General features: G+C 43.8%; 1 protein-coding gene across 4 annotated transcripts; it reads right to left on the minus strand.

Annotated features, from left to right (window-relative positions):
- Positions 1-219: 219 nt before the first annotated feature.
- Positions 220-27,790, minus strand: LOC121571148 (hepatocyte growth factor activator). Of its 4 annotated transcripts, XM_041882465.2 has the most exons (15): positions 27,397-27,790; positions 27,177-27,240; positions 26,431-26,524; positions 15,184-15,257; positions 14,728-14,871; positions 14,296-14,427; positions 12,378-12,488; positions 11,912-12,086; positions 10,669-10,766; positions 9,251-9,292; positions 7,450-7,729; positions 2,048-2,187; positions 1,330-1,470; positions 893-1,035; positions 220-518 (listed from the first exon to the last, which is right to left on the minus strand). In XM_041882465.2, exons 1-15 carry the CDS (start codon positions 27,448-27,450, stop codon positions 345-347), a joined length of 1,866 nt encoding a protein of 621 aa, XP_041738399.1. In that variant the 5' UTR covers positions 27,451-27,790; the 3' UTR covers positions 220-344. The 4 variants fall into 4 exon arrangements, with proteins under 4 accessions (XP_041738399.1, XP_041738401.1, XP_041738400.1 ...); XM_041882467.2 differs by lacking the exon at positions 14,296-14,427; XM_041882466.2 differs by lacking the exon at positions 9,251-9,292 and having other exon boundaries at positions 27,397-27,789.
- Between the last annotated feature and the right edge of the window lie 18 nt (positions 27,791-27,808).

Below are 27,808 nucleotides of genomic sequence, written 5' to 3' on the forward strand. Positions count from 1 at the left end.
CCACCCAAACTTACAGAATTTTCCATGTGATTTTTCAACAGGTGATTTTTCAACATGTGTTTTCAACAGGTGATATTAATCCAAATATATCAAAGAAAATCTACTTGCAATTGACTATGAAATTAATACAACTTAATAAATAAGTTAATTGTTATCATTTGGGGATGGCTCACTGACAATACATAAATAATGAATTGTTAAAACACAGGTACACACATGTTTAACAATATTTACAATGTTTATTCAGTCACAAAATAATATTTATTTCACAGTTGTGTAAAAATCACTATTCTTCCACAGTAGGACACCAGCTGTAACGTCCATACAATAAGGCTGATGTCCATTTATTTAGACTTGTGCTTGCGCTTGATAATTGTGTTGATCCAGTTGACGTATTTAACGACTTTGGTGTAGACCCCAGGCTTCCCAGTCTTTCCACAGCCATCACCCCAGCTGATTACTCCATACAGGAAGCTGACGTCATCCTTCACACAGGCCAGAGGTCCTCCTGAGTCACCCTGGGGGAACAAGCAGACACACACACAAACAAACAATGAGTCATCCCCTTGAAACCTTATATTACACAAACCAATTGCATTACAACGCAACACATTAACAATGTGGGAAGTTAACCATAACCTTTCATTAAAGATTAAGCAACTGAAGGCCATGCAATTCATACAGCAGCCTCCTCCATATGCATGTTCTGTGAACCCAACCCACTATACTCAAACTGAAACAGTCCAGAGGCTCCTCTATATATTATACTGCATCACTCATTACACATCCTTATAACATGGCTGACTGTACAATGTACAAGAAAACATATATTTTCTTCTATTCTAATCTAATTTGGGTACAGAAAAGGAACCCTAGGTCTATGCACTCTTACCTGGCAGGCATCCACACATCGGTCGGTCCCGGCACAGACCATGTTGGAGGTCACATGGTTGCCGTAGACTTCAGGCTGGATACACCTCTCAAACGGGACGATCCTCACCCCAGCCTCCTGCAGGTTGCTGTATTTATTTGCCTCTTTAGAAAAATAAGACAAATAAATCCGTAATGGCTGGGATAGACGTATATACTGTAAACATTAGGTCACATGAAAAAATGTCCATCAGTGAGACATTAATGTAAAGACATGAATAGGACAGATGGACCTATATGGAAGCGCATGTGATTGGATATAGTGCATTGATGTCTATTTGAGATGTTACATTGTTGTGATATGAAGACATTCAAGACTGTAATGACATATCTGACCAGTACAGTACCAGTATCTGACCACGCAATACACCAGAGGACTGTTTTTGACACAACACTTACTCTCATGCATGTGGCCCCAGCCAGTGATCTGACAGCAGTAGTAGTCTGGGAAGGTCATGGCTTTATCCGGCAGGCAGATTGGCCGTATAAACTGATTCCTTCTCACACAGCGGCCATCTTGTTTTTTCAGTTTCACCAGAACTGTTGGAATAGAAACATTATTATCATAACACAGGAAAAGGTGAAGAAGAGTTGTATTTATTTAATCTTTATTTAACCTTGGTATGTACATTGAGAACCACTGTTCATTTCCTATTATTACGACCTGGAGTGGGGGAGTCATCCAAAAAACGCTGTAGGATGTAGTGTTCTCGTAATTCAAAATCTTGACTCATGAAAACACAGAACGATTGCTGCACTATTGAATAATGTATGTTTTGCTTTCAGAAAATAGCTTTTGTAAAATTTGGAAAGATCAGCAAAGACAAGAAAAAGGGAGAGAGAAGTGTGAGTACCTTTTGAATGGACACAGATGCTCAGAGACAAATGTGTGTGGGTGTGTCTGTGTGTATTCACATTAGAGACAGCTGTTCCAAGATGCACAACTGTGAGCACAGATCATGCACTGCAGACTGGCAGACTGGGGTGTGTGAGTGTGTGTGTGTGTGTTCCTTTGTGTATAGCATGTGCTATAATGTAAACTTTGTGTGTGTTTGCATGTGTATGTGTATGCAAATAATCAGTAAGAGTGAATAGGAGCGCGACATAGTATATTTACCAATGTCATGGAGAGTTGGATTGAAGACAGAGAAACGCTCTGGAAAGACGTACTTCTCCACTCCAAAGGTTTTGGTGTCAGAAGTCGTAACGTTGAACTTATGCTGACCGAGAATCACACGAATCTTCGACACAAGGGGACTGAGGACAGAAACACATCATTCTCATCATTCTCTGTCGCTAGTAGTGGACCATTATGTCGCATGAAATCACTTGAATACAATTACATTTCATTTGTATGATATTAATGCCTTAAGTCCTGGGGCCGTCTGTATCAAGTGTCTCAGAGTAGCTGGTCTAGGATCAGGTCCCCCTTGTCTATGTCATTTTAGTCATTGTGATTTAAAAAATGGTCAAACTGAGCCTAAGCTGAAAGGTTTAAACCTAAAGACCCAAGACCATAGTAACGAGGAATCTTCAAGGAAAATCCTCCTATGGCGCTTCAGTTTTTCCTCAAACTCAATGTTTGTGTCTAAATATACTGTAGTTTGTGTTCATAAAATGCCAATGTTAAGGTCAAGGTCATGAGTGTAAATCATGGCTGTACTGAAGACTTGTGTCTGTGAGAAAATGTGAGTGTCACGACTTCTGCCGAGGCTGCCTCCCCTCCTTGTTCAGGCAGGTTTCGGCGTTCGTCGTCACCGGCTTACTAGCTACTGCCGATCCCATTCTCATCACTCCACTTGTCATTTCTTGTCTTGTCAATCACACACACCTGGTGCTCATTCCCCTAATTAGTATGTGTATAAGTGTTCCCTCTGTTCCTCTTGTCTTTGTGAGTGATTGTTTATTGTGAGAGCAAGTAGCTCGGTTGAGCTACTCTTCTATGTGTACTTGCCAAGGTGGATTATTTTCCCTTGTATTAGTTTCGTTTTCACGCTGGGAGCGTTTGATTTATGTAAACGGAATAAACTCTGGACTTTATGTTGTTTTACCTCCTGCGCCTGAATCCTTCATTCACAACTCATCACAGAATCACTCACCCGCTGAATGGAGTCAGCAGGAGAAGACCGCATGCCTGGAGTTGTGGCAAGGGTCCAGGAGCATTCCTCGATGCTGGCCAGCTTGGGGGAAGCGATGGATCGGGTTCTTCAGGTAGTATAATGCCTGGAGAGGAGAGGATCCGATCTATCGAGACCAGCTGGTCAACCGGATCCAGCCACAATACACCCCAGCCCCTGGAGGGATCCACATATCCCGGCCACCGGCGTTTGATGGGACGGCAGCGCGATACTAGGGATTTATGCTCCAACTCAAGCTGTATTTCTCCAGCATCAGGCCGGCGCCACTGGAGCGGGAGAAGGTATCCGTCCTCGTTTCCTGCCTTTGTGGGAGAGCCCTGGAGTGGGCCAACGTGGTGTGGAACGAGAGAGGTGCCACGTTGGAGGACTACGGGGAGTTTGCTCGCCTCTTTCGGGCAGTTTTCGATCACCCGCCTGAGGGTCGAGAGGCGGGCGAACGACTGGTCCAACTGAGGCAGGGGACGAGGACCGCACAGGACTACACGCTGGAGTTCCGGACGCTGGCAGCGGGGTCCGGGTGTAACGAGCGGGCCCTGATCTACCATTTCCGGTGCCACCTAAGGGAGGACATCCTACGGGAGCTAGCCTGCCATGATGCCATGCTATCGTTCTCTCAACTGGTGGACATGGCCATCCGGCTGGATAATCTGCTAGCAGCCAGAGGACGTCCTGGTAGGGGTCTGCCCGTTCCCACTCCGGACGACTCTGACCCCGAGCAGATGGAGCTGGGGGGAGCTGCCGGTCGAGAGAGCGCAGGAGGACAGCGACAGTGCCACTCTGGTGGCACGAAGGGACAATCCACCTCACGTCGCAGTCAACGTTCTTTTGGGTCTGGAGGCAGTAGGCAGGGTACTCACGCATCACCCCAGGTAACGAACACCCAAACTTGTTCAGAGCCCTTTGCGGCTCACTGTACCCTATCTATCTCCTTTCCCGATCACCTGGTAGTTTCCCAGTGTAAGGCGCTAGTCGATTCAGGCGCAGCTGGGAACTTTATGGACAGGGTATTTGCACGCCGTCAAGGTATTTCATTGGATCCCCTATCCATTCCACTCCCCTTCAGAGCACTTGATAGTCGACCATTAGGGTCCGGGTTGGTTAAGGAGCTTACTGTACCAGTCACCATGATTACACAGGAGACGCATGTTGAGCAGATCACCTTTTTGATTATTGTAGTCTTAGGTATTGCGTGGTTAGCCCTTCACAACCCCAAAGAGGGTTCTTACGGGGTGGTCGAGGGAGTGCCCGGGTAGGTGTCTAGGTGTTTCCGTTGGTGCGACCATGGTGGAAAGTCCAGACGGTACTCCCACCGTGCGCATTCCCCCCGAATACCATGATCTGGTGCTCGCGTTTTCCAAGACACAAGCGACTAAATTACCACCTCATCGGGAGGGGGATTGCGCGATAAACCTTCGGGTAGACGCTGTACCTCCCAGGAGTCATGTATATCCCCTGTCGCAGGCTGAAATGGAGGCTATGGAAACATACGTCACCGAGGGACCGCGCCAGGGGTATATACATCCCTCCACTTCACCTGCTTCCTCTAGTTTCTTCTTTGTGAAGAAGAAAGATAGCGGTTTACACCTTGATTATCAACCACTGAATAAGGTGACGGTACGATTTAGTTATCCTCTTCCCCTCATTCCTTCAGTGATTGAGTCAATGCATGGGGCCCGTTTTTTCACCAAATTAGACCTCAGGAGTGCCTACAACCTGGTGCGTATTCGGGGAAGGGGATGAGTGGAAAACAGCATTCAGCACAACCTCAGGGCATTATGAATACCTGGTGATGCCCTACGGTTTGATGAATGCTCCATCCGTTTTCCAGTCCTTTGTGAACGAGGTGTTTCGGGACATGCTTGGTCGCGGTATGGTGTTCTACATCGATGACATCCTGGTGTATTCCTCTACGCGCGCCGAGCATGTGTCCCTGATTCGCAAGGTACTGGTCCGACTGCTGGAAAATAATCTTTATGCCAAGGCAGAGAAGTGTGAGTTTTTCCAGCAGTCAATCTCCTTCCTCAGATACCGCATTACTACCACAGGTGTGGAGATGAAGGGAGATCGCATTTCAGCCGTGCGTAATTGGCCGACTCCAACCACGGTGAAGGAGGTGCAGCGCTTCCTTGGCTTTGCCAACTACTATCGGAGGTTTATTCGGGGCTTTGGCAAGGTCGCAGCTCCCATTACCTCCTTGTTGAAGGGTGGGCCGTCCCGGCTCTGTTGGTCTGCTGAGGCTGATTTGGCCTTCAGTAGATTGCGGGATCTATTCACATCCGCCCCGGTACTGGCTCACCCCGACCCATCACTACCGTTCGTAGTAAAGGTGGATGCGTCCGAGGTAGGGATAGGCGCTGTCTTATCCCAACGCTCGGGCACGCCACCCAAGCTCCGCCCCTGTGCCTTCTTTCGAAGAGGCTGAGCTCGGCCGAGCAGAACTACGGCGTTGGTGATCGGGAGCTGCTGGCTGTTGTCCGAGCTTTGACGGTGTGGAGGCATTGGCTCGAAGGGACGAAACACCCTTTCCTCGTCTGGACAGACCACCGTAACCTGGAGAACATTCGGGCAGCGAGGAGGCTGAATCCTCGCCAGGCCAGGTGGGCCCTCTTCTTCACCCGGTTTGATTTCACACTCTCATACATTCCGGGTACGAAGAACGTGAAGGCAGACGCACTGTCTCAGCTGTATGACACAGAGGAGAGGCCCAGAGACAACACCCCCATACTCCCGACCTCAGGCATTGTGGCGCCGGTAGTATGGGCGATGAACGCGGATATAGCGCAGGCATTATGCTCAGATCCATCTCCACCACAGTGTCCAGCTGGGCTGCAGTACGTGCCTACGCTTATCTGTGATTGTCTGATCTACTGGGCACACACGTGACCCTCCTCGGGTCATCCAGGTATCGGTCGTACAATGCGCTGCCTGACCGAGAAGCACTGGTGGCCTACCTTGGCTAAGGACGTGAGGGTGTATGCTTCCTCCTGCTCAGTGTGCACCCAGAGTAAGGCACCTAGGCACCTCCAAGCGGGTAAGCTACAACCTTTACCAATTCCACAATGACCATGGTCTCACCTTAGTATTGATTTTCTTACTGATCTTCCCCCCTCCCAAGGTAACACCACTATCCTGGTCGTTGTGGATCGCTTTCGAAGTCCTGCCGCCTCCTTCCTCTGCCCGGTCTCCCCACGGCCCTACAAACTGCGTAGGCTCTGTTTACTCATGTCTTCCGGCACTACGGAGTACCAGAGGATATAGTGTCCGACCGAGGTCCCCAGTTCACGTCTAGAGTCTGGAAGGTGTTCATGGAACGTCTGGGGGTCTCGGTCAGCCTGACCTCTGTATTTCACCCCGAGAGTAATGGGCAGGTGGAAAGGGTGAATCAAGATGTGGGTAGGTTCCTGCGGACCTATAGTCAGGACCGGCCGGGGGAGTGGTCGGTGTTCCTGCCATGGGCAGAACTCTCTCCGCCACTCCTCCACTAACCTAACACCCTTCCAATGTGTTTTGGGTTACAAACCGGTCCTGGCACCGTGGCACCAGAGCCAGACCGAGGCTCCTGCGGTGGATGACTGGTTTCGGCATGCGGAGGAGACTTGGGACACTGCCCACGTTCGCCTCCAGCGCGCCGTGTGTCGTCAGAAGGCGAACGCTGACCACAACCGCAGGGAGGCCCCGGTTTTTGTACCGGGGGATCGGGTCTGGCTCTCGACCCGGAATCTACCTCTCTACCTGCCCTGCCGGAAGCTGAGCCTGCGGTTTGTGGGGCCGTTTAAAGTCCTGAGGTTGTTACTCCCCCCTGATTACCCCTCGTTTCATGTGTCTCTCCTCAGGCCGGTGCTAGCTGGTCCACTCCAGGAGTCTGAGGTGCGGGAGGTTCCTCCACCTCTTCTGGACATCGAGGGGGCCCCAGCGTACTCGGTCCGTTCCATACTGGATTCGAGGCGTCGGGTGGGGGGCCTTCAGTATCTCGTGGAGTGGGAGGGGTATGGTCCGGAAGAACGGTGCTGGGTCCCAAAGAGGGACATCCTCGATCCCTCCCTGTTGAGGGGTTTCCACCGTCGCCATCCGACTCGCCCTGCTCCGCGTCCTCCTGGCCGTCCCCGAGGCAGGGGTCGGCGCACTGCTGGAGCCGCGCGTCAAGGTGGGGGGTACTGTCACGACTTCCGCCGAGGCTGCCTCCCCTCCTTGTTCGGGCAGGTTTCGGCGTTCGTCGTCACCGGCTTACTAGCTACTGCCAATCCCATTCTCATCACAACCCGTTCCACAGTGAACTGACTCATAGTGGCATAAAATACAAATAGGTGATGACATAATCAACACAAATGGATGCTCCAAGTAGTAGTGTAGTGTCTGTCTATATCCTCTAATTCTACAGTACCTGCGAAAGAAGCAGTGTGCGGCAGAGACCACCCAGCAGGACGAGACCAAGGTGCCCGCGCAGAAGCTGTCATCTCCTATGTAGAGGGCTGCCATCCAGGGATGGGTACCGGGCAGGGCAGAGCTGCCACCCAGGATGCGACCCCTGGCCACCGATATCCTCTTCTTATGCCTCTTCCCACACACAGGCTTCTTGGCTGGCTTGGCGTCGTTGGTTTGGTTGGTGTCAGGGAGGACGTTAGGTGGCGGCAGTGGCACCGGTACCACTCTCCGCGAAGAAGCTATGTGAGGGAACAGGGAAGCAGACTTAAAGTAACTGTCCAGTGAAAATCTAACTTTTAAAAGTTTGTATTCTGTTAACTCATACCCAAATAATGTTGTCCTATACTCGTATTTGTGGCCAAAGCATAATTTGGAGAAAAAACACTCCCCACCTCAAACAGACCGTTTCACAAATGCTTGCTATTTCCTTGTAGAGTATGATGTTATACTCCTGAGGATAATGAGCTGGCCACTCAGCGGTATAGAGGATAATGAGCTGGCCAATCAGCGGTATAGAGGATGAGCTGGCCAATCAGCGGTATAGAGGAGGATGAGCTGGCCAATCAGCGGTATAGAGGAGGATGAGTTGGCCAATCAGCGGTATAGAGGAGGATGAGCTGGCCAATCAGCGGTATAGAGGAGGTGAGCTGGCCAATCAGTGGTCTACTCGCTTTAATATTTTAACTCAAGACTTTTCAGCTTCTCATTTTTTATTAATTTGTAAAAATATGTTTCCACTTTGACATTATGTGATATTGTGTGTAGACCAGTGACCAAAAAAATCTCAATTTAATCCATTTTAAATTTAGGCTGTAACCACAACATTTTGAAAAAGTCAATGGGTTTGAATACTTTCTGAAGGCACTGTAGGTCATATTTCATACAAATCTGGAATGACCAAATTCACATATAAATGATCATTGAAAGCAAGTCTAAGAAGCCGTACATGAGCCCTATTTCTATGCTTCCCGTTCTTAAGTTTCATTTTTGCATCTTTTAATTTCATTTTTGTACACCAGCTTCAAACAGCTGAAAATACAATATTGTCGGTTATGGAAAATATATTCCACAGCAGTTTAGTTGGTACAATGATTCTCTACACTATACTTGCTTAATTTGTCACATAAACTGAAATTAGGCAAACTATTAGACTTTTAGCAACCAGGAAATGGGGGAGAGATTTCTGCATAGTGCATATTTAAGTTTAGAAGGGCTTCCTTTCAAATCAGTTCACATTCACTGTGAAGAGCACTGATTTCATTGTCAACATGTGATAGGGTAATACTAGTCATAAACTGGTACTACTAAACTACTATAATAATGATAATAATATGCCATTTAGCAGACGCTTTTATCCAAAGCGACTTACAGTCATGCGTGCATACATTTTTGTGTATGGGTGGTCCCGGGGATCGAACCCACTACCTTGGCGTTACAAGCGCCGTGCTCTACCAGCTGAGCTACAGAGGACCACAAGAAGAGTACTACTAGTAGTACTCTTCTATTACTACTACTACTACTAGTAGTAGTGCTACTACTGCTACTACTACTACTAGTCGTACTAGAACTACTACTACTGCTGCTACTAGGCTTATTACTACTACCTAACAGCATGCACCCACAATTGGAGTAACTGGGCTAAATACAGTTAATCGCTACATCCAAGGCAGCTAAGTAGCTAAATACAGTTAATCGCTATATCCAAGGCAGCTAAGTAGCTAAATACAGTTAATCGCTACATCCAAGGCTGCTAAGGGTACCTCTTCTTATCATTTTGGACTTTACCAGTGGCTCATTTCCCCCTGAAAAGACAAGCAACAAATATAACTGTTTCATATGAAGTATTGAAAATAATCCCAATAACGTATTGACAGAAATTCAGCATAGCATACCATTTGCCACCCAACAATTATCATTCAATGAATTGGTGAAATAGCAGTTGGACAAAAATGTTTTGCTTTCTGTGCATACCCACGACATCATGACATCGATATTACCGAGCCAGGTTGGCCGAGTTACTGCAAAAGCATTTGGCACTTGACTTGACACGTTGATTCTGAGTGATACTCAATTTCCTTATCTTAACTTACACATTTTTCTTAACTATTCTGACTACCTTTCTATTCAAACAATAGGCTACCTGTGTGAAATTACTATTCTGACTTTCTATTCCAACAGTACCTGTGTCAAGTTAGCATTCTCTTCTGAGTGGCACAGGAAAGGTAAGTGTAGTATAATTCCAAGAATCTTATTTTTATCACTAATAGGGCCATCACTAATATAACTCATTATAATACAGTAGGGGAAAGTGGGGTAAGTTGAGCCATTTTTTACATTCAGCATCATTCCCTCAAGGGAAATATTGTATTCATTCTAACAAAGATACCTACATATATTTCAGGATGTTGTGTATCCCTGGAAATAATCAGAATTCATGTAAACATTACAGTTTTGAAAGCATAGCTTTTCCCAAAAAAGTGGTCTCTTGGCACAACTTATGGGGTAAATTTAGCCGCGGGACAGGGTAAATTAAGCCGCCTACAAATTGATGTACTGAATGAAACATTACCACTACATTTAAAAAAACATTTATATCTTTATTTCCCAAACACAATTCAACACAACCACAATCGCTTGTTTGTCTTTTAAATATTTTAAGCATCTTTTAATAGAGGATTAAGACCTAACAAACACTTTGTACTTTTTAAAACACTTTTGACATAGGCCAGGCCCTGTTATTACCTCATATCCCAGCGATAATGCCTTGCATTACTCCTGGGAAGAAAACATTTCAATTTGGCTCAACTTGCCATTGGCTCAACAATTGGCTCGACTTACCTGATGGCCATTTACCCCAAGGCAAACGTTTTGATTATATTAGCTCACACAGCTACAAGGATACACTTTCATGCTAGGTTTAGGACCTCATATTGAAGTTTATAGACACCAACTGATGTAAATAACAAGTTAGCATTATCTACAAAAATTATCTAGATACTTTGGTTTAGATACAAGTATCATGAAACACAATAAATTCATTTGACTTGGTGATTATTTTATGTTTTTACCTAACTTGATAAAGTGTTTCACGCTGGGAATAATTAAGCCTCCACTGTAGCAGCTAAAAAAACAAACACTGCTTTCATGACGCCCCCTGTATAGCACTCACGTTACTCACATAAACGCATGACACAAGACGGAACGTCACAGTTCTCCCAGGAGATGGCTCTGTCGTTGAGGGTGTAGCACCACGGCATCCTGTCCCCGTCTGGGTTTCTGGACAGTGGACATGTTATGCTGGTGTTATGACACACTTTACAGTAACCCGGCCAGGACCCCAAAAGAGCAAGCATAAACACAGTGCCTGTGATAGGTCAGGCGCAGGAGGGTAAATCACAGAATACAGAGTTTATTCCGTAGTACAGAGTTACGCTGGACAGCGTCAACCAGTTCATATCCCCTCATTAGTACGTGTATAAGTGTTCCCTCTGCCCTTGTGGGTGATTGTTTAATGTGAGGAGAGAGTAGCGCACTGGAACAAAACAGGCACACTGGGAAAATATACCCCGGCAAATACAAAATACACGTAGCTCAACCGAGCTACTCTCTCCTCACATTAAACAATCACTCACAAGGACAAGGGGGCAGAGGGAACACTTATACACATACTAATGAGGGGATATGAACCAGGTGTGTGTAATAGACAAGACAAAACAAATGGAATGATGAGATGAGGAGCGGCAGTGGCTAGAAAGCCGGTGATGACGAACACCGAAGCCTCCCGAACAAGGAGAGGAGGCAGCTTCGGAGGAAGTCGTGACAGTGCCAAGGGAAAAATCCCAAGATGGAAGAAACCTCGAGAGCAGTGGTATTCAAAGTCGGGGTCGCGACAAAATTGCAGTGGGGTCGCATGTACCATCGTTCTCACAACAACAACAAAAAAATGTCTTTTTTTTTAGGAACAAAACATTCAGAGTACAGATTATTGTATGGGACAATATTCAAACGTTTTGAGAAAGATAATTTGAAAAATATAATTTTATTGAGTAAATGTATTTATTGGTTTCTTTTCATTTTGATAAGTATACAGATTTTAAAGGTTGTGTCATTATATTTGGGGTGGGGTGGGGTCGCCAGAAAATCTTGAGGAAAAAAGGGGGTCTCTGCTGAAAAAGTTTGAATACCACTGAAATACACCATGCACACTGTTCAAGAAGAACCAGAGTCAGAGGGGGAAGTCTCTCCTCTGGCTGTACCTGGTAGAATGACCATATCACCATCAAAACCAGACAGACAGATAGGGGGAAGTAGAATGATAGTGCTGTGATAGCGGTGGCATGAAGCATAGACAGACTTACACTTCTGTTTTGGGTTGCCAGATTGGTTGGAAATAAAGACTACATAATTCTACACACACACACCTGCAGTAGGAGTGTTCCCCCAAGCCCCTGAGGGTGGCGCTCTCCACAGTGCCCATGTGGAGCTCATCATGTAGCAGGTCAGAGTTCCACGGCAGACAGCGGGCACCAGAGACGGTGGTGCCCACCACGCCACGGTAGTCTGTGCCCTTGTTGTCATAGCACTCTGCCTCTGGAGCTGAACAACAAGAGATGTGAGGGATGAGAAAGTAAGTTTATCACAGTTTCCTGTGTTTAAGTGTTTGTTTATGAGAGCGTGTGCGTGACTATCAGTTTGCTTTATTTTGGAATATCTAAATGTATATAGTCTACATGTAGCCACAGAGTAAGATAAACATAATAAAATCTATTCTCAATCTCAGTGAATGACCTCTGGCTCAGACTAGTAATGTTAAGTTAAAGCTATGCTAAGCTAGGCTAAGCTAGCAATGTAAATGTAACTGGGTTAGCATGTAGCGGTTGGACTAACCGATGCTACAGTAGGGTCCACTGTAGCCAGGCCTGCAGGCACACACCTCCTCCCTGGTGGCTGTGATGAGTCGGCACGTACCATCGTTCTCACAGGGGTTCTCACTGCAGACTGAGGACAGTTACACACTACATCAGGTATATTACATTATGACAAACCACAGCACTGGGATCAGTTCCTACCTCCCATTTCCTGCCTCCCACCATTGCATGATAAATACAGGAGCTGGTCTTGCATCAGTGCTTTAAGGGTGTTAACTTGGACCAAAACAAATATGAAGCAGTAGACTACCTACATTAGAGCACTTATGGTTCAGGGTTGCAAAAGTAGAGTGGGAGAAATGCATTCACAAACACAGACACCGGTGTAGTTGTCTGATTTGACTTGTAGTTCTTGGTGTGGCCTTGTGGGGACAGTATGAGTGGGCAAAGCCTACATAACAGGCTGGGAAGGTGGGGGCAGGAAAACACAAGTCCTCCTGTACCAAACTAGATGAAGGGGAAGTTCTGCCAGTAAATGGTAGCGCAAAATTCAATGTGTTTGCATAACCTTATAAAAATCATTCATACCATGATAAAACAGGTTTCGGTCTAACGTGCTCTCCAAAGTGCCTTTCTCTTTTGTAAGAGCAAGTCCCATAAAACGTCCCCCATTGAGATGAAAGCCCCTTCAGCGAGATTTGGGCGTGTCCCAAACTCTGCTCCTGAGTCACGTTGAGTCATGTAATCTGTCTTTTCATCTACATCAAGGTTACACTTGTAACCATGGAGAGTAGAATCTAAGAGAAGGCCAACCCTGCTTTTGGTTTCTCTATAGCAGGGATGGGCAACTGGCGGCCCCCCTTTTGTAGGCCCACGGACCAATTGTCGGGGTCTCAATTTACTGTTGAGAGTTAGAATAATAGAATACACAAGGTGCAATTTCGAAATTTTATTGTGCATCAGCAGTCACTCAATTAGCCCATGTCAGCTAAATTGTTTTAGATTGGTAAGTTAGTCTAACGGCCTGCTATCTAAACTTGTAGGAAGCATGGTCGAATTGCCGACCGGGGTGGGGCCCATTTATCATCAGTTATCAAACTACAAACATTTGCCTCCACCCTATGGCAAAATGGGTAGAATTGCAGGAAATTAGCATTAAAACTGCAACATTTTCTCTCCACCCCATGGCAAAAAGAGTAGAATTGCATGAAATTAGTTATAAAATTGCAAAATCTCTCTGCCCCATGGCAAAATGTGTAGAATTGCAGCAAACTTGCTTTAAAACGGCAACATTTTCTCTACGCCCCATGGCAAAATATGCAGAATTGCAGGAAATTAACTTTAAAACTAAAAATGTTTATCTTTGCTGTCACGAGGGGTGCCGCTAAAATGTTTTGCTTGCAAGGTGGGGGGTGGTACGCAGCCCCTCATGATGACTTCAGTTTTTTTGTGGCCCCCACCCCTATCAAAGTTGCCCATCCCTGCTCTACAGGAACAAACATGAGGTGATTTGTTTTTTGGCTGGGAGGTTTCTCACATGCGTTCTGAGGGGCCTTAAAAGGAGAGTGGGAGTTCAGAGGGTTTCTCAAGACCTGATAGCCTCGCCCAAACCGCCCCCAACCATTAAGGCATTGAGAAAACAGTGTGATGCTTGGCAACACAGCCGAGACTAAAGCCTGATCATCTGAGAGGTGTGGGAGATTGAGGAATGTCGGGATGGGCAGAATTGAGACAGAGATTTACTAGAGAAGCCCTCATACTCCAAAGGTTTTAGGGGCTCCTCGGGGGCCCATTCAGGGACCCATTCCCCTGCCAAGAGACAGCACCTCATCAAGTCTAAGGTTCCACTCGCATTTTTAACAAAAGATAACAAGAAAAAAAAAACATGGCAAGGAGTGGCTAAAGCAACAAAGGATCAAAGAAAGCATGACTCGTACTGGTATAGCGGACTCTCTCACAGGAGATCTCCCCGTCCACACATGTGCACCGTTCCACATTACGGAGGTGGATCCTTCCCCAGGATTCTCCGATGTCATAATATCTCAGGTGTATGGTTTCATAGCACTTCCCTGACAAAGGGGAGAACAGAGAGATAAAAGGTAGTTGGGTGAAATGTGAGAGGAGGAAGGGAACAGGTCAGTGAGGCGTTAGGGGGCATCGTTTGTGTTTGGCACTGTGAAGAGCAAGATATGGGTCAATGCACTATTTTTCAAAAGGGTAGACAGTTTCTCTACCACCTCCACACCTCTACATTTAGAGTTAAACCCCATTGACAATTGACTCTAAGCTGAATGTATAACTGCTTCAGTTTCATTGAAACTGCATTGAAACACAAGTCCATATAGAATGTATGATAGTGAGTGACTCACTCTGATCACAGTGCCTCCCGGTGAAGCTTTCTGGACAGGAGCACTCAAAGGAGCGTCTGTGGGGGACCAGAGTGCAAATGCCGCCATTTTGACATGGATTCACCCGACACAGGTCTGTAAATCTGCGTGATGAGTGGACGAACACTAAAACACATCAAACAAATACACAAGGAACTATATTAGTGAAAACATTAGTAAGAAACAGCATAGTACATCAGTAACATCAGAATATAATTTAGTATAAACCAATTTTGGCGTGATTAGCTTTAAAGCTGTAAGAGAACATTTGGAAAATGCACTAAGATTCAGAGTGATTAAAAAATAGTCAATGCTTATGCATAACACTACTGTAAATAGCAGGAAATGTGTATTTAAGATCTTATAGATACATACACAGAGACAACATAGACTTTGTAGACCATGAAGTCCACAGTTTCTACAGAAATGACCTCTTACCACTGGGTTGAGTGGTCACAAGTGCACAGTATCCCCACTGAAAGTCCCGATCAAAGTTGTGCGTCAGAGAACACCTATGATTCAGAAATAAATACATTCCTGTAATGCATACGCAACAGTTTCAACCTGGCCATTGAGATCAAGGAGTCAGAAAGTAAATCAACAGAGCATTGATCACTAGCAGTCACCTGGGTAAGAACTGTGAGCATACTCAAATGAACCCTTATTCCTCAGAAACCTGTACGTACATCTCTGTAAGTAGCACTGTACGTACAGGATGTGGGTTTGAAACTGATACCATATTTAATCATGACTGTCTTTAATATTAATTGAGGAGAAGGTCCTAATAGCGTTGCACTTCTTTAATCCTTTTTGGGCAAAAGTATATTATGTATAATTATTACCTATACATTTTTTTGTAATGTTTTATTATTATTATTAATTTTTTTAGGGGGTACATCAGCTTTAAAATTTCAGATAGATTGTATCTTCCATCAATGTAATTGTCTGCAACACTTCCAATCCCCCATATGTTTATTTGTATTTTATTTATATATATATATATATATATATATACATATACATACATACACATATATATACATATATATATATATACATACATACATACATATACATACATATACACATACATACACACACATATATATACATACATACATATATACAGTGGGGGAAAAAAGTATTTAGTCAGCCACCAATTGTGCAAGTTCTCCCACTTAAAAAGATGATAGAGGCCTGTAATTTTCATCATAAAAAAATCCAGAAAATCACATTGTAGGATTTTTAATGACTTTATTTGCAAATTATGGTGGAAAATAAGTATTTGGTCAATAACAAAAGTTTCTCAATACTTTGTTATATACCCTTTCTTGGCAATGACACGGGTCAAACGTTTTCTGTAAGTCTTCACAAGGTTTTCACACACTGTTGCTGGTATTTTGGCCCATTCCTCCATGCAGATCTCCTCTAGAGCAGTGATGTTTTGGGGCTGTCGCTGGGCAACACAGACTTTCAACTCCCTCCAAAGATTTTCTATGGGGTTGAGATCTGGAGACTGGCTAGGCCACTCCAGGACCTTGAAATGCTTCTTACGAAGCCACTCCTTCGTTGCCCGGGCGGTGTGTTTGGGATCATTGTCATGCTGAAAGACCCAGCCACGTTTCATCTCCAATGCCGTTGCTGATGGAAGGAGGTTTTCACTCAAAATCTCACGATACATGGCCCCATTCATTCTTTCCTTTACACGGATCAGTCGTCCTGGTCCCTTTGCAGAAAAACAGCCCCAAAGCATGATGTTTCCACCCCCATGCTTCACAGTAGGTATGGTGTTCTTTGGATGCAACTCAGCATTCTTTGTCCTCCAAACACGACGAGTTGAGTTTTTACCAAATGACCATATGACATTCTCCCAATCCTCTTCTGGATCATCCAAATGCACTCTAGCAAACTTCAGACGGGCCTGGACATGTACTGGCTTAAGCAGGGGGACACGTCTGGCACTGCAGGATTTGAGTCCCTGGCGGCGTAGTGTGTTACTGATGGTAGGCTTTGTTACTTTGGTCCCAGCTCTCTGCAGGTCATTCACTAGGTCCCCCCGTGTGGTTCTGGGATTTTTGCTCACCGTTCTTGTGATCATTTTGACCCCACGGGGTGAGATCTTGCGTGGAGCCCCAGATCGAGGGAGATTATCAGTGGTCTTGTATGTCTTCCATTTCCTAATAATTGCTCCCACAGTTGATTTCTTCAAACCAAGCTGCTTACCTATTGCAGATTCAGTCTTCCCAGCCTGGTGCAGGTCTACAATTTTGTTTCTGGTGTCCTTTGACAGCTCTTTGGTCTTGGCCATAGTGGAGTTTGGAGTGTGACTGTTTGAGGTTGTGGACAGGTGTCTTTTATACTGATAACAAGTTCAAACAGGTGCCATTAATACAGGTAATGAGTGGAGGACAGAGGAGCCTCTTAAAGAAGAAGTTACAGGTCTGTGAGAGCCAGAAATCTTGCTTGTTTGTAGGTGACCAAATACTTATTTTCCACTATAATTTGAAAAATAAATTCATTAAAAATCCTACAATGTGATCTTCTGGATAATTTTTTTTGTCATTTTGTCTGTCATAGTTGACGTGTACCTATGATGAACATTACAGGCCTCTCTCATCTTTTTAAGTGGGAGAACTTGCACAATTGGTGGCTGACTAAATACTTTTTTTCCCCACTGTACATACATCCATACACACACACATATCCTTTTTTAAATTATATTTCCCTTCATTACTTTCCAACCCCACCACCCCTTCCCCAATTGGAGTAAACTAGTGAAAAACAATGCTTAGGCCTCTACTTCCAGCCCATACATACTATATACATTTTATGGACACAGTCAAATTCTACAATAATTATATTTTGTTTGTTTTTACTCCTGAACTTCCTCTGATCATTTTCATGATGTCCATCTGGTTTGCTTCTACAGTGAGGGAAAAAAAGTATTTGATCGCCTGCTGATTTTGTACGTTTGCCCACTGAAAAAGACATGATCAGTCTATAATTTTAATGGTAGGTTTATTTGAACAGTGAGAGACAGAATAACAACATAAAAATCCAGAAAAACGCATGTCAAAAATGTTATAAATTGATTTGCATTTTAATGAGGGAAATAAGTATTTGACCCCTCTGCAAAACATGACTTAGTACTTGGTGGCAAAACCCTTGTTGGCAATCACAGAGGTCAGACGTTTCTTGTAGTTGGCCACCAGGTTTGCACACATCTCAGGAGGGATTTTGTCCCACTCCTCTTTGCAGATCTTCTCCAAGTCATTAAGGTTTCGAGGCTGACGTTTGGCAACTCAAACCTTCAGCTCCCTCCACATATTTTCTATAGGATTAAGGTCTGGAGACTGGCTAGACCAATCCAGGACCTTAATGTGCTTCTTTTTGAGCCACTCCTTTGTTGCCTTGGCCGTGTGTTTTGGGTCATTGTCATGCTGGAATACCCATCCACGGCCCATTTTCAATGCGCTGGCTGAGGGAAGGAGGTTCTCACCCAAGATTTGACGGTACATGGCCCCGTCCATCGTCCCTTTGATGCGGTGAAGTTGTCCTGTCCCCTTAGCAGAAAAACACCCCCAAAGCATAATGTTTCCACCTCCATGTTTGACGGTGGGGATGGTGTTCTTGGGGTCATAGGCAGCATTCCTCCTCCTCCAAACACGGCGAGTTGAGTTGATGCCAAAGAGCTCGATTTTGGTCTCATCTGACCACAACACTTTCACCCAGTTCTCCTCTGAATCATTCAGATGTTCATTGGCAAACTTCAGACGGCCCTGTATATGTGCTTTCTTGAGCAGGGGGACCTTGTGGGCGCTGCAGGATTTCAGTTCTTCACGGCTTAGTGTGTTACCAATTGTTTTCTTGGTGACTATGGTCCCAGCTGCCTTGAGATCATTGACAAGATCCTCCCGTGTAGTTCTGGGCTGATTCCTCACCGTTCTCATGATCATTGCAACTCCACGAAGTGAGATCTTGCATGGAGCCCCAGGCAGAGGGAGATTGACAGTTCTTTTGTGTTTTTTCCATTTGCAAATAATCGCACCAATGGTTGTCACCTTCTCACCAAGCTGCTTGGCGATGGTCTTGTAGCCCATTCCAGCCTTGTGTAGGTCTACAATCTTGTCCCTGACATCCTTGGAGAGCTCTTTGGTCTTGGCCATGGTGGAGAGTTTGGAATCTGATTGATTGATTGCTTCTGTGGACATGTGTCTTTTATTCAGGTAACAAGCTGAGATTAGGAGCACTCCCTTTAAGAGTGTGCTCCTAATCTCAGCTCGTTACCTGTATAAAAGACACCTGGGAGCCAGAAATCTTTCTGATTGAGAGGGGGTCAAATACTTATATCCCTCATTAAAATGCAAATCAATTTATAACATTTTTGACATGCGTTTTTCTGGATTTTTTTTGTTGGTATTCTGTCTCTCACTGTTCAAATAAACCTACCATTAAAATTATAGACTGATCATTTCTTTGTCAGTGGGCAAACAAAATCAGCAGGGGATTAAATACTTTTTTCCCTCACTGTATATGCCATATTTTTCTAACTGTGCTCTTTCACAAAAGCTCTCAACCTATAACCTATATACTTATTATGGACACAGTATGCTTTACATTAGTTATCTTGTTGTTATTAGTTGTTGTTATTAGTCCCATCCTTCAGCTCCATTCAACACCTCCCATCATCCATATTGGATTTCTATTTGCCATATATTTTTCAACTGTACTGTGATGTTTTACAAAAGTTCTGAACCTTTCTATTCTCATTGTTTCTACAGATCGTAAATAGAAAAAAGTATTATTATATAATTGATCGATTGACTATGACTTTTCAGATCACCCAGTAGTGCTATCTGCAGGGTTAGCTCCAGGTAAATATTGCAATCCTTTAGCCATTCCTGGACCTGTGTCCAAAAACAAGCTACCAATGGACAGTACCAAAACAAATGATCTAATGATTCTGTCTCTTCGCAGCAAGATATGCAGAGCTGGGAAGATTGTATCCCCCATATAAATAACATTCTATTGGTAGCAAGAATTTTATATAATAATTTAAATTGAAAAATTCGAAGTTTTGAATCCAGTGTCGTTTTGCTTATCAATTCATAAACACTATGCCATGGAATCGGTACGTCAAAAATCTCTTCCCAACTATTTTGCAATCTATATGGGACGGCTGTCAATCCTTTGGTCCTTAAATTAAACTGGTATACTTTTTTATTTATCACAATTTTCTTTAACCAATTATATTCTTTAATGCAAGGCCGACAGACAAGTTCCTTACTTTTTCCCCCTTCCACTTTCCTTTTCCATTTTTGCGGTAATGCTGCAATTATTTGGTTGTAATTTTGGGTAGAGCAGACATTTCCATATGTTTTCGTTAGCTGCATGTGCGACATAACTCCACCAGTCCTACCGATAATATCATTTACGAAGATTATACCTTTTTTAAACATTTTGTCAAAAAATAAAGGTTTTTTATCAATTAGTATATTTGAGTTTAACCACAATACAGTCATATGAAAAAGTTTGGGCACCCCTCTGAGGCTGCATAATAATTTACTCTGTCGTCACAGAAAATGATCACAGTGGCATGCCATTCATTTTCTAATAAAAGCTGAGTACTGGGGTATTGTCCAGACAAATATTTTTAGTGTAGCAATATTAAGTTGTATGAAATTAAATCAGATGTGAAAAATAGGCTACGCAAAAATTTGGCCACCCGTGTCATTCTGTTGATTTGAATACCTGTAACTACTTAGCATTGATTAATTGGAACACACAATTGGTTTGGTGAGCTCATTAAGCCTTGAACTTCATAGACAAGTGCATCCAATCATGAGAAAAGGTATTTAAGGTGGCCAATTGCAAGTTGTTGTTCTCTTTGACTCTCCTCTGAAGAGTGGCAACATGGGGGCCTCAAAACAACTCTCAAATGACCTGAAAACAAAGATTGTTCAACATTATGGTTTAGGGGAAGGCTACAAAAAGCTATCGCAGAGATGTAAGCTGTCAGTGTCCACTGTGAGGAACATAGTGAGGAAATGGAAGACCACAGGCACAGTTCTTGTTAAGCCCAGAAGTGGCAGGACAAGTAAAATATCGGAGAGGCAAAGGCGAAGGATGGTGAGAACGGTCAAAAACAGCTCATAGACCACCTCCAAAGACCTACAACATAATCTTGCTGCAGATGGTGTCACTGTGCATCGTTCAACAATTCAGCGCACTTTGCACAAGGAGAAGCTGTACGGGAGAGTGATGCGGAAGAAGCCTTTTCTGCACACACGCCACAAACAGAGTCGCTTGAGATATGCAAACGCACATTTGGACAAGCCAGCTTCATTTTGGAATAAGGTGCTGTGGACTGATGAAACAAAGATTGAGTTATTTGGTCATAGCAAGGGGCGTTATGCTTGGCGGCAAAAGAACACAGCGTTCCAAGAAAAACACTTGCTACCCACAGTAAAATTTGGTGGGGGTTCCATCATGCTGTGGGGCTGTGTGGCCAGTGCCGGTACTGGGAATCTTGTTAAAATTGAGGGTAGCATGGATTCCACTCAATATCAGCAGATTCTTGGGAATAATGTTGAAGAATCAGTCACAAAGTTGAAGTTACGCCGGGCCTGGATATTTCTACAAGACAACGACCCAAAACACTGCTCAAAATCTACCCGGGCATTTATGCAGAGGAACAAGTACATCACGGTTGACAACTCCGTTGTATCCTCCTCCCAGAGTGCAAAGAGCCTTGGCGTGACGCTGGACAACACCCTGTCGTTCTCCGCTAACATCAAGGCGGTGACCCTATCCTGTAGGTTCATGCTCTACAACATTCGGAGAGTACGACCCTGCCTTACACAGGAAGCGGCACAGGTCCTAATCCAGGCAACTCGCTGTTGGCTGGGCTCCCTGCCTGTGCCATTAAACCCCTACAACTCATCCAGAATGCCGCAGCCCGTCTGGTGTTCAACCTTCCCAAGTTCTCTCACGTCACCCCGCTCCTCCGCACACTCCACTGGCTTCCAGTTGAAGCTTGCATCTGCTACAAAACCATGGTGCTTGCCTACGGAGCTGTGAGGGGAACGGCACCTCCGTACCTTCAGGCTCTGATCAGTCCCTACACCCAAACGAGGGCATTGCGTTCATCCACCTCTGGCCTGCTGGCCCCCCTACCTCTGCGGAAGCACAGTTCCCGCTCAGCCCAGTCAAAACTGTTCGCTGCTCTGGCACCCCAATGGTGGAACAAGCTCCCTCACGACGCCAGGACAGCGGAGTCACTCACCACCCTCCGGAGACACTTGAAACCCCACCTCTTTAAGGAATACCTGGGATAGGATAAAGTAATCCTTCTACCCTTATGCACCTGTCTAATTTCGTTTTGATGCATATTGCACATTTTCTGTTAATCCAATAAACCTAATTTCACTACTGAAATATTACTGTGTCCATCAGTTATTTGATAGATCAAAATTAAATTGCTGATCCAAACACCCAATTGTTTATAAATGGAAATCATGGAAATTGTCAGGGGTGCCCAAACTTTTTCATACGACTGTATATATTGTCAAAGAAGTGTGGATCATCATTATTTGGTCCGTAAAGGTTAATGAGCCATATCTGTTTATGGTCCAATAACATATTTAAAATAATCCATCTACCTTGCGTATCTGTTTGGACAATTTGCACATTCGGATCAAAATTACTGTTAATTAATATCATCACCCCTTTTGAGTTTTTTTGCCCATGGGAGAAGTATATTTCGCCCCCCCATTCCTTTTTCCACACGACTTAATCTAGAATTGTTGAATGAGTTTCCTGTAAACAATAGATATTATATTCCTTCTCTTGGAGGCATGTAAATATTGTTCTTCTTTTGTTATTATCTGCTAAGCCATTACAATTATAACTGGCTATACTTATTTCACCACATACCATAATGGGATACAAGTTTCAAATCTATTTATCATTATATATTTGTTTGTAAATGTACCAATAAAAAATACCATAGCGATTGACTGTCCATATAGCCGAACCATGATATTTACATTGCTACTAAGTAACCCTCCAATTGTTCTCCACTAATTCCCCCGCTAAAGCCCCTCCCCATCCCAAGTTGGGCCGTCATCCCAGTGTTCAGCATACCACCCCCGTCCCCCCGAATCCCTAGGGCCCCGAGAGGCCAGGACCCATCCATCGAAAACAGCACACAGTGCCACCCACAAAACAGAAGCAGGTCAACCGCCAAAAGCATTTCCAATGCTCTCACCTCAATATATATATATATAGCTATTTAAAAATATATATCCATTCATATATCTTGCATATCTTATTTTCCATCATTTTCGATTAATATGCGTAATAACGTCAGCAGTTCATGCGTAGGATTTTAACCTATATCCCGTATTGCCATTGTATTACATTACATTTTTGACAAGCAATTATTATTTTAGCAAACAATTATTGTGGTTCATCCTATATTCTCCCTAACATCCTTACCCCCTTGCAACAGATGTGGGATAAACATACACGCACATACTCTAACACACTCAACCCCTTTCCTCCACAATCAACCATAAGATCAGATGCTCAACGGTTGTTACATCCCAGAGCCCAACTCAAGAAAGGACCTGATTTACGAATGCATACACAGTTACAGCTGTTTGAGAAAGCATGCAAGATTGACCAAAAATTTACAACAATGTGAGATTTGATTAATCTATTTAATCTATGTCAAGTCCTAGGTGATGGAGATCAGATCCACCCTCTTCACCTGAGACACAAACACTCTGGTACCCCGTTGTAACCATTTTTCCCAAGCATCTCCGTGCAGTCAGACCTTTGATTATTTTGTGCCATTTGGGCCACAATAATAAGCCCCCTCTCTGATTGTCCGAGTGTGACCCCCTCCCCATGGGTTACTGCAGCCAGTGTTGCCAGCACTGCCACTACCTGGGTGGGGGTACCCCACCGGAATCCCCACCGGCTAGGTACAAGGTCGTCAAGGTCCTCATTAGCAGCTTTGAGAATTTTCTTGTATATTATGCTCTCCCATCAGGGGGCTCTGGCTTTGTAGAACCAACCCTGCCAGGCAGGCTCAGAATCTTGAGGGGGCGGTGCTGCTCAAGTAGGTCTCTGACCGCATTTCTTTTTCTGTTTAGGCTGCATATAGGCAACTCACAGCAGGTCCATAAAACAGATGGAGACTTCTCTTTGATGTATGGGTCACTCAGGTGGGTGTCTAGGATATAGGGTTGGGGATCATTCCATCATGATAGGACAATGAAAAAATAGATTAGATGTATACTATATTTTAAAATGTATATCCCTCATCTGCACAAAATTGAAAGCTCTCTCTCACAACCCTTGCTCACAGACACACGTTGGTTCTGGGATATGCAACCATTTCCTTTCTCACTCACTTAACGCCACACTTATTCAAACACAAAAACGCACACCACACCTTCCATCACAATTCATCGACAAACACCCACATACTGTGCCTTCAATGTCTTCTGTTCGCTATGTTTTTATCTCCACTATGTTGATTGAGTACATGTGTTCTAATTAGTTGTATTTGAAGATGTATTATTTTGCTTGTTATCTTTTCTTGTAATACCGTTTTGTCCTTTTATAAAATACTATACATACTATAAATGTTCTTTATTATTACAATCCCTACCATGGCTAGTATTGGGTGCTCCATTATTCGACTCCTCTATTAGAACTTTCAGAATAGCCATGGAGTAGTCTTTGTGTCGCGGTACATTCGGTTGTCAATATACAGTTTATCGACAACGAGAGCAACACGCTTCCCTTTTAATCTATTTTCCTTGAAGATTGGGTACAGAACTTTGCGCCGTTCTGCAATCTCCCTCGGGAACTGATCATTCATTCCTATTTTGGTGTCAGCAAGTCTTTTACCTAGGCTTTTAACCATTACTTTATCCTTAAAAAAAGCAAATTTGGCAACGATTGGACGCTCATATCTCTGTCCTCTTTGTCCGAAATGGTGTACACGTTCTAGTTGGATTTTATCGACAGCCTCGAGTGGGATTTGAAGCGCTGTTAGAAAGAAGTCCTTCACAATAGTCTCGGTTACCTCTCCCTCTTTTTCCTAGATACCCGTAAGTACTATATTTTCTCCCCTCGATCTAGTTTGCATGTCTAGTAAGGCTTCTCTCAGAAAGTTTTTCTCCTTTTTAAGTTCCTTAACATCCGTTTCTATCTTAGTGACTGTCTCTTTTAGTTTTTTTGTATCTTTCTCCATTATCGCAGCTTTTCCATCACTCATTTCAAGACTAGCCTTCAACTCTTTTACATCATTACTGACCAACTCTAGTATGCCCAGTTTGTCATTTATTGACTTCAACAGGTCGCTTTTCTTTACCTATAATTAATTAGAAGATTTATCGATTCCTCCACCCATCCATCCACACCCACTAACTAAACCCTCGCCCATTACAAAACCCAATACACCAGACCCAATACCTTGGGTTTTAAAAAATCTTTGAAAAACAAATGGATAAAACGACTTCCAGTGGCTGAGGTCCTAAGAGGACACACACACATGCACATACAAACACACACAAGCACACACACACGCACCCTCACACACCCTCAAAATCCCTCACAGTTAAAGATGAGCCAGCACTGGGCTCTTGCAATTAATTGAGAACTGAGTGGAAGAGGGCAAGAACACCATCCATATTGAATTACATCTTAGTTGTTCATACTTGCAGATGCCTGCAGCCCTGTCATAGCCTGAGTGGATTTACCCTGCAGCCGCAGCGCAGTCCCACAGATGATGACCTCATCATAGCACTTCCTGTCCAACAGCTGGGGTTATGAGACACACATCTGTGGTCTCGTCGTTTTCACAATTCAAAAGTTTAATCAAAACAAGTAAAGACTGTGTTTTGAGACATGACATCATTAGTATACAACATTAAACCATTAACTTAGGTTATAAAACCTGCGTAACCGTGTTATAAACATGTCATAGCATATTCATGACAGTTTATGGTGAATAAATTAGCATTGCTGACTTATGAGGCCATTTAGGATAGCTCAATTAGGTCACATAGTGATTAGCTCATGGAAGATTGCATACAGTCACCTCATTGTGTTGTAGAGCAATTCCCCTTGGATTAATGAGGACTATAATTAAGTCATTATATTTATTATAGTAATATAGGGGCTTCAGACGGATGGTCACAGACATTGTGTGGTTAGTGGTTAGGTACTTTTTAATTGTGTGTGTGTTTGTTTGTGTGTGTGAGTGTGTGCGTGTGTGCTTGCACACATTTGTGTGCGTGTGTATGTGTGTATGTGTGTGTGTGTGTGTGTGTGTGTGTGTGTGTGTGTGTGTGTGTGTGTGTGTGTGTGTGTGTGTGTGTGTGTGTGTGTGTGTGTGTGTGTGTGTGTGTGTGTGTGTGTGTGTGTGTGTATGTGTGTGTGTGTGTGTGTGTGTGTGTGTGTGCATGCGTGTGTGATTGTGTCACCTCACCAGTCAATAACTGGGAAACCCCTTTGAGTGTACAAGAGTGAGGTATCTCTTTGAGTAATGTAAATGTGTGGCAATGTTGTGCTGTGTATATGTGGTTGAAGTGGTTGTTTGTGTCTCCAAAACAGTGGATACTAGAGTGACTAACAGTAAGCTGAGGTGACTGACACTGGACTCACCAAGGTCTGGATGAACTGATTGTGATACAGTGGTGGTGAATGCTTCCTCCCTGACGGAATGGGAACTTACATTCTTTCCTGTCTACTGTAAGAACTGGATCCACAGAAACAGGGTTAGATACATAAGGTTATCAGCACAAGTCAATATATTGTATTATACACAAATTCTAGTGGTGAATTCTGTTTTTCATTAAGTTTGCTGTACAATATCAAGTTCAAAGTAAAAATAATATTCAAAGTAAAAACTATAAAACAAAAACACTTTGTGGCAGAATAGAGGCCATTTAATGTGAATATGCTAATGAGAAAGCAGGTGTTCTCCCGTGGCTTGGGATCACCTCATCAGATGGACAATGAATCCTTTGAGTTTGACAGTGGCTCCAGCCAGGACCCAATCAAGTTATATTACTGGGGAGGCCCAGTAGAAGGGCAGCATAAATCTCATAACTTCATCCTTCCCTTAGACAGCCTAATCATTGTTCCGGTATGAAAAGAGATGTAGACCCTTAACACAAGCTGAATAGTACTGGATTCCTACTGCATCGACTAAAGAGATCATTATCACTGAGTTCTTGAGTGGTAAAATGGTTGATGGGCTGTATTGTACAATTGTGTAAAGTTATATACAAACAAAATATTTCAACATTTTATAAACAAATAGGCCTACAGGATAGTGAAGATTACGCACGAAACTGTAATCAATTAAACAGGTACTGTATGTTGTTCATGTGAATAGGAATAATTACCTTTCTGATTATCGTCGTTCACATTTCTCGTAATTAACGTTTCATATCCAGGGTGTACCATTCGCTGGAATCAAAGTGAAACAAAGTTAAAGTTTGCATGGTTAGTCTACTTTGTTGCCAAATTACGCACGCAAAAATATGCCTCTCCAAACGGTTCACTGGTTGCGCTCCAGAAGAACTGCAATAATTGTAAGAAATAACTTTTTTAAACTTCACTTACCGTCCGTGCACTGAGAACATACGGTAGGGAAAGTAACACAAAGTATAGCATCATAATCTTTTGGTTTGTTTGGTCTCTGACTTAGATATCATGTGCAAAATGTTTAGAAGTTAATTTCCTGAAGCAGGTCCGTTAGGTAAACGTTGTCACGTTTTATCTGTCAATTCCAGAGAACTCAGCCTGCTTTTGCTCATTGAGAACGTGGGACATCCTGCAAGAGCGATACTGTACTCTGTAAACTCAAACTCTATTGAGTAAATCCATTTCGTCATTAGACAGACTTTTCGTTTATGGTAATTATTCTACGCAAAACATCGAACGTTTTCCCTCACGAGACGCCCATGATGAAACATGCAAGATCTTGAAAGAGCGGATCTTTGATGTAATGGAAAGTAACCTTTAGGCGGATGGG

This window comes from Coregonus clupeaformis, chromosome 8 (assembly GCF_020615455.1).
Source record: "Coregonus clupeaformis isolate EN_2021a chromosome 8, ASM2061545v1, whole genome shotgun sequence".
NCBI lineage: Eukaryota > Metazoa > Chordata > Actinopteri > Salmoniformes > Salmonidae > Coregonus > Coregonus clupeaformis.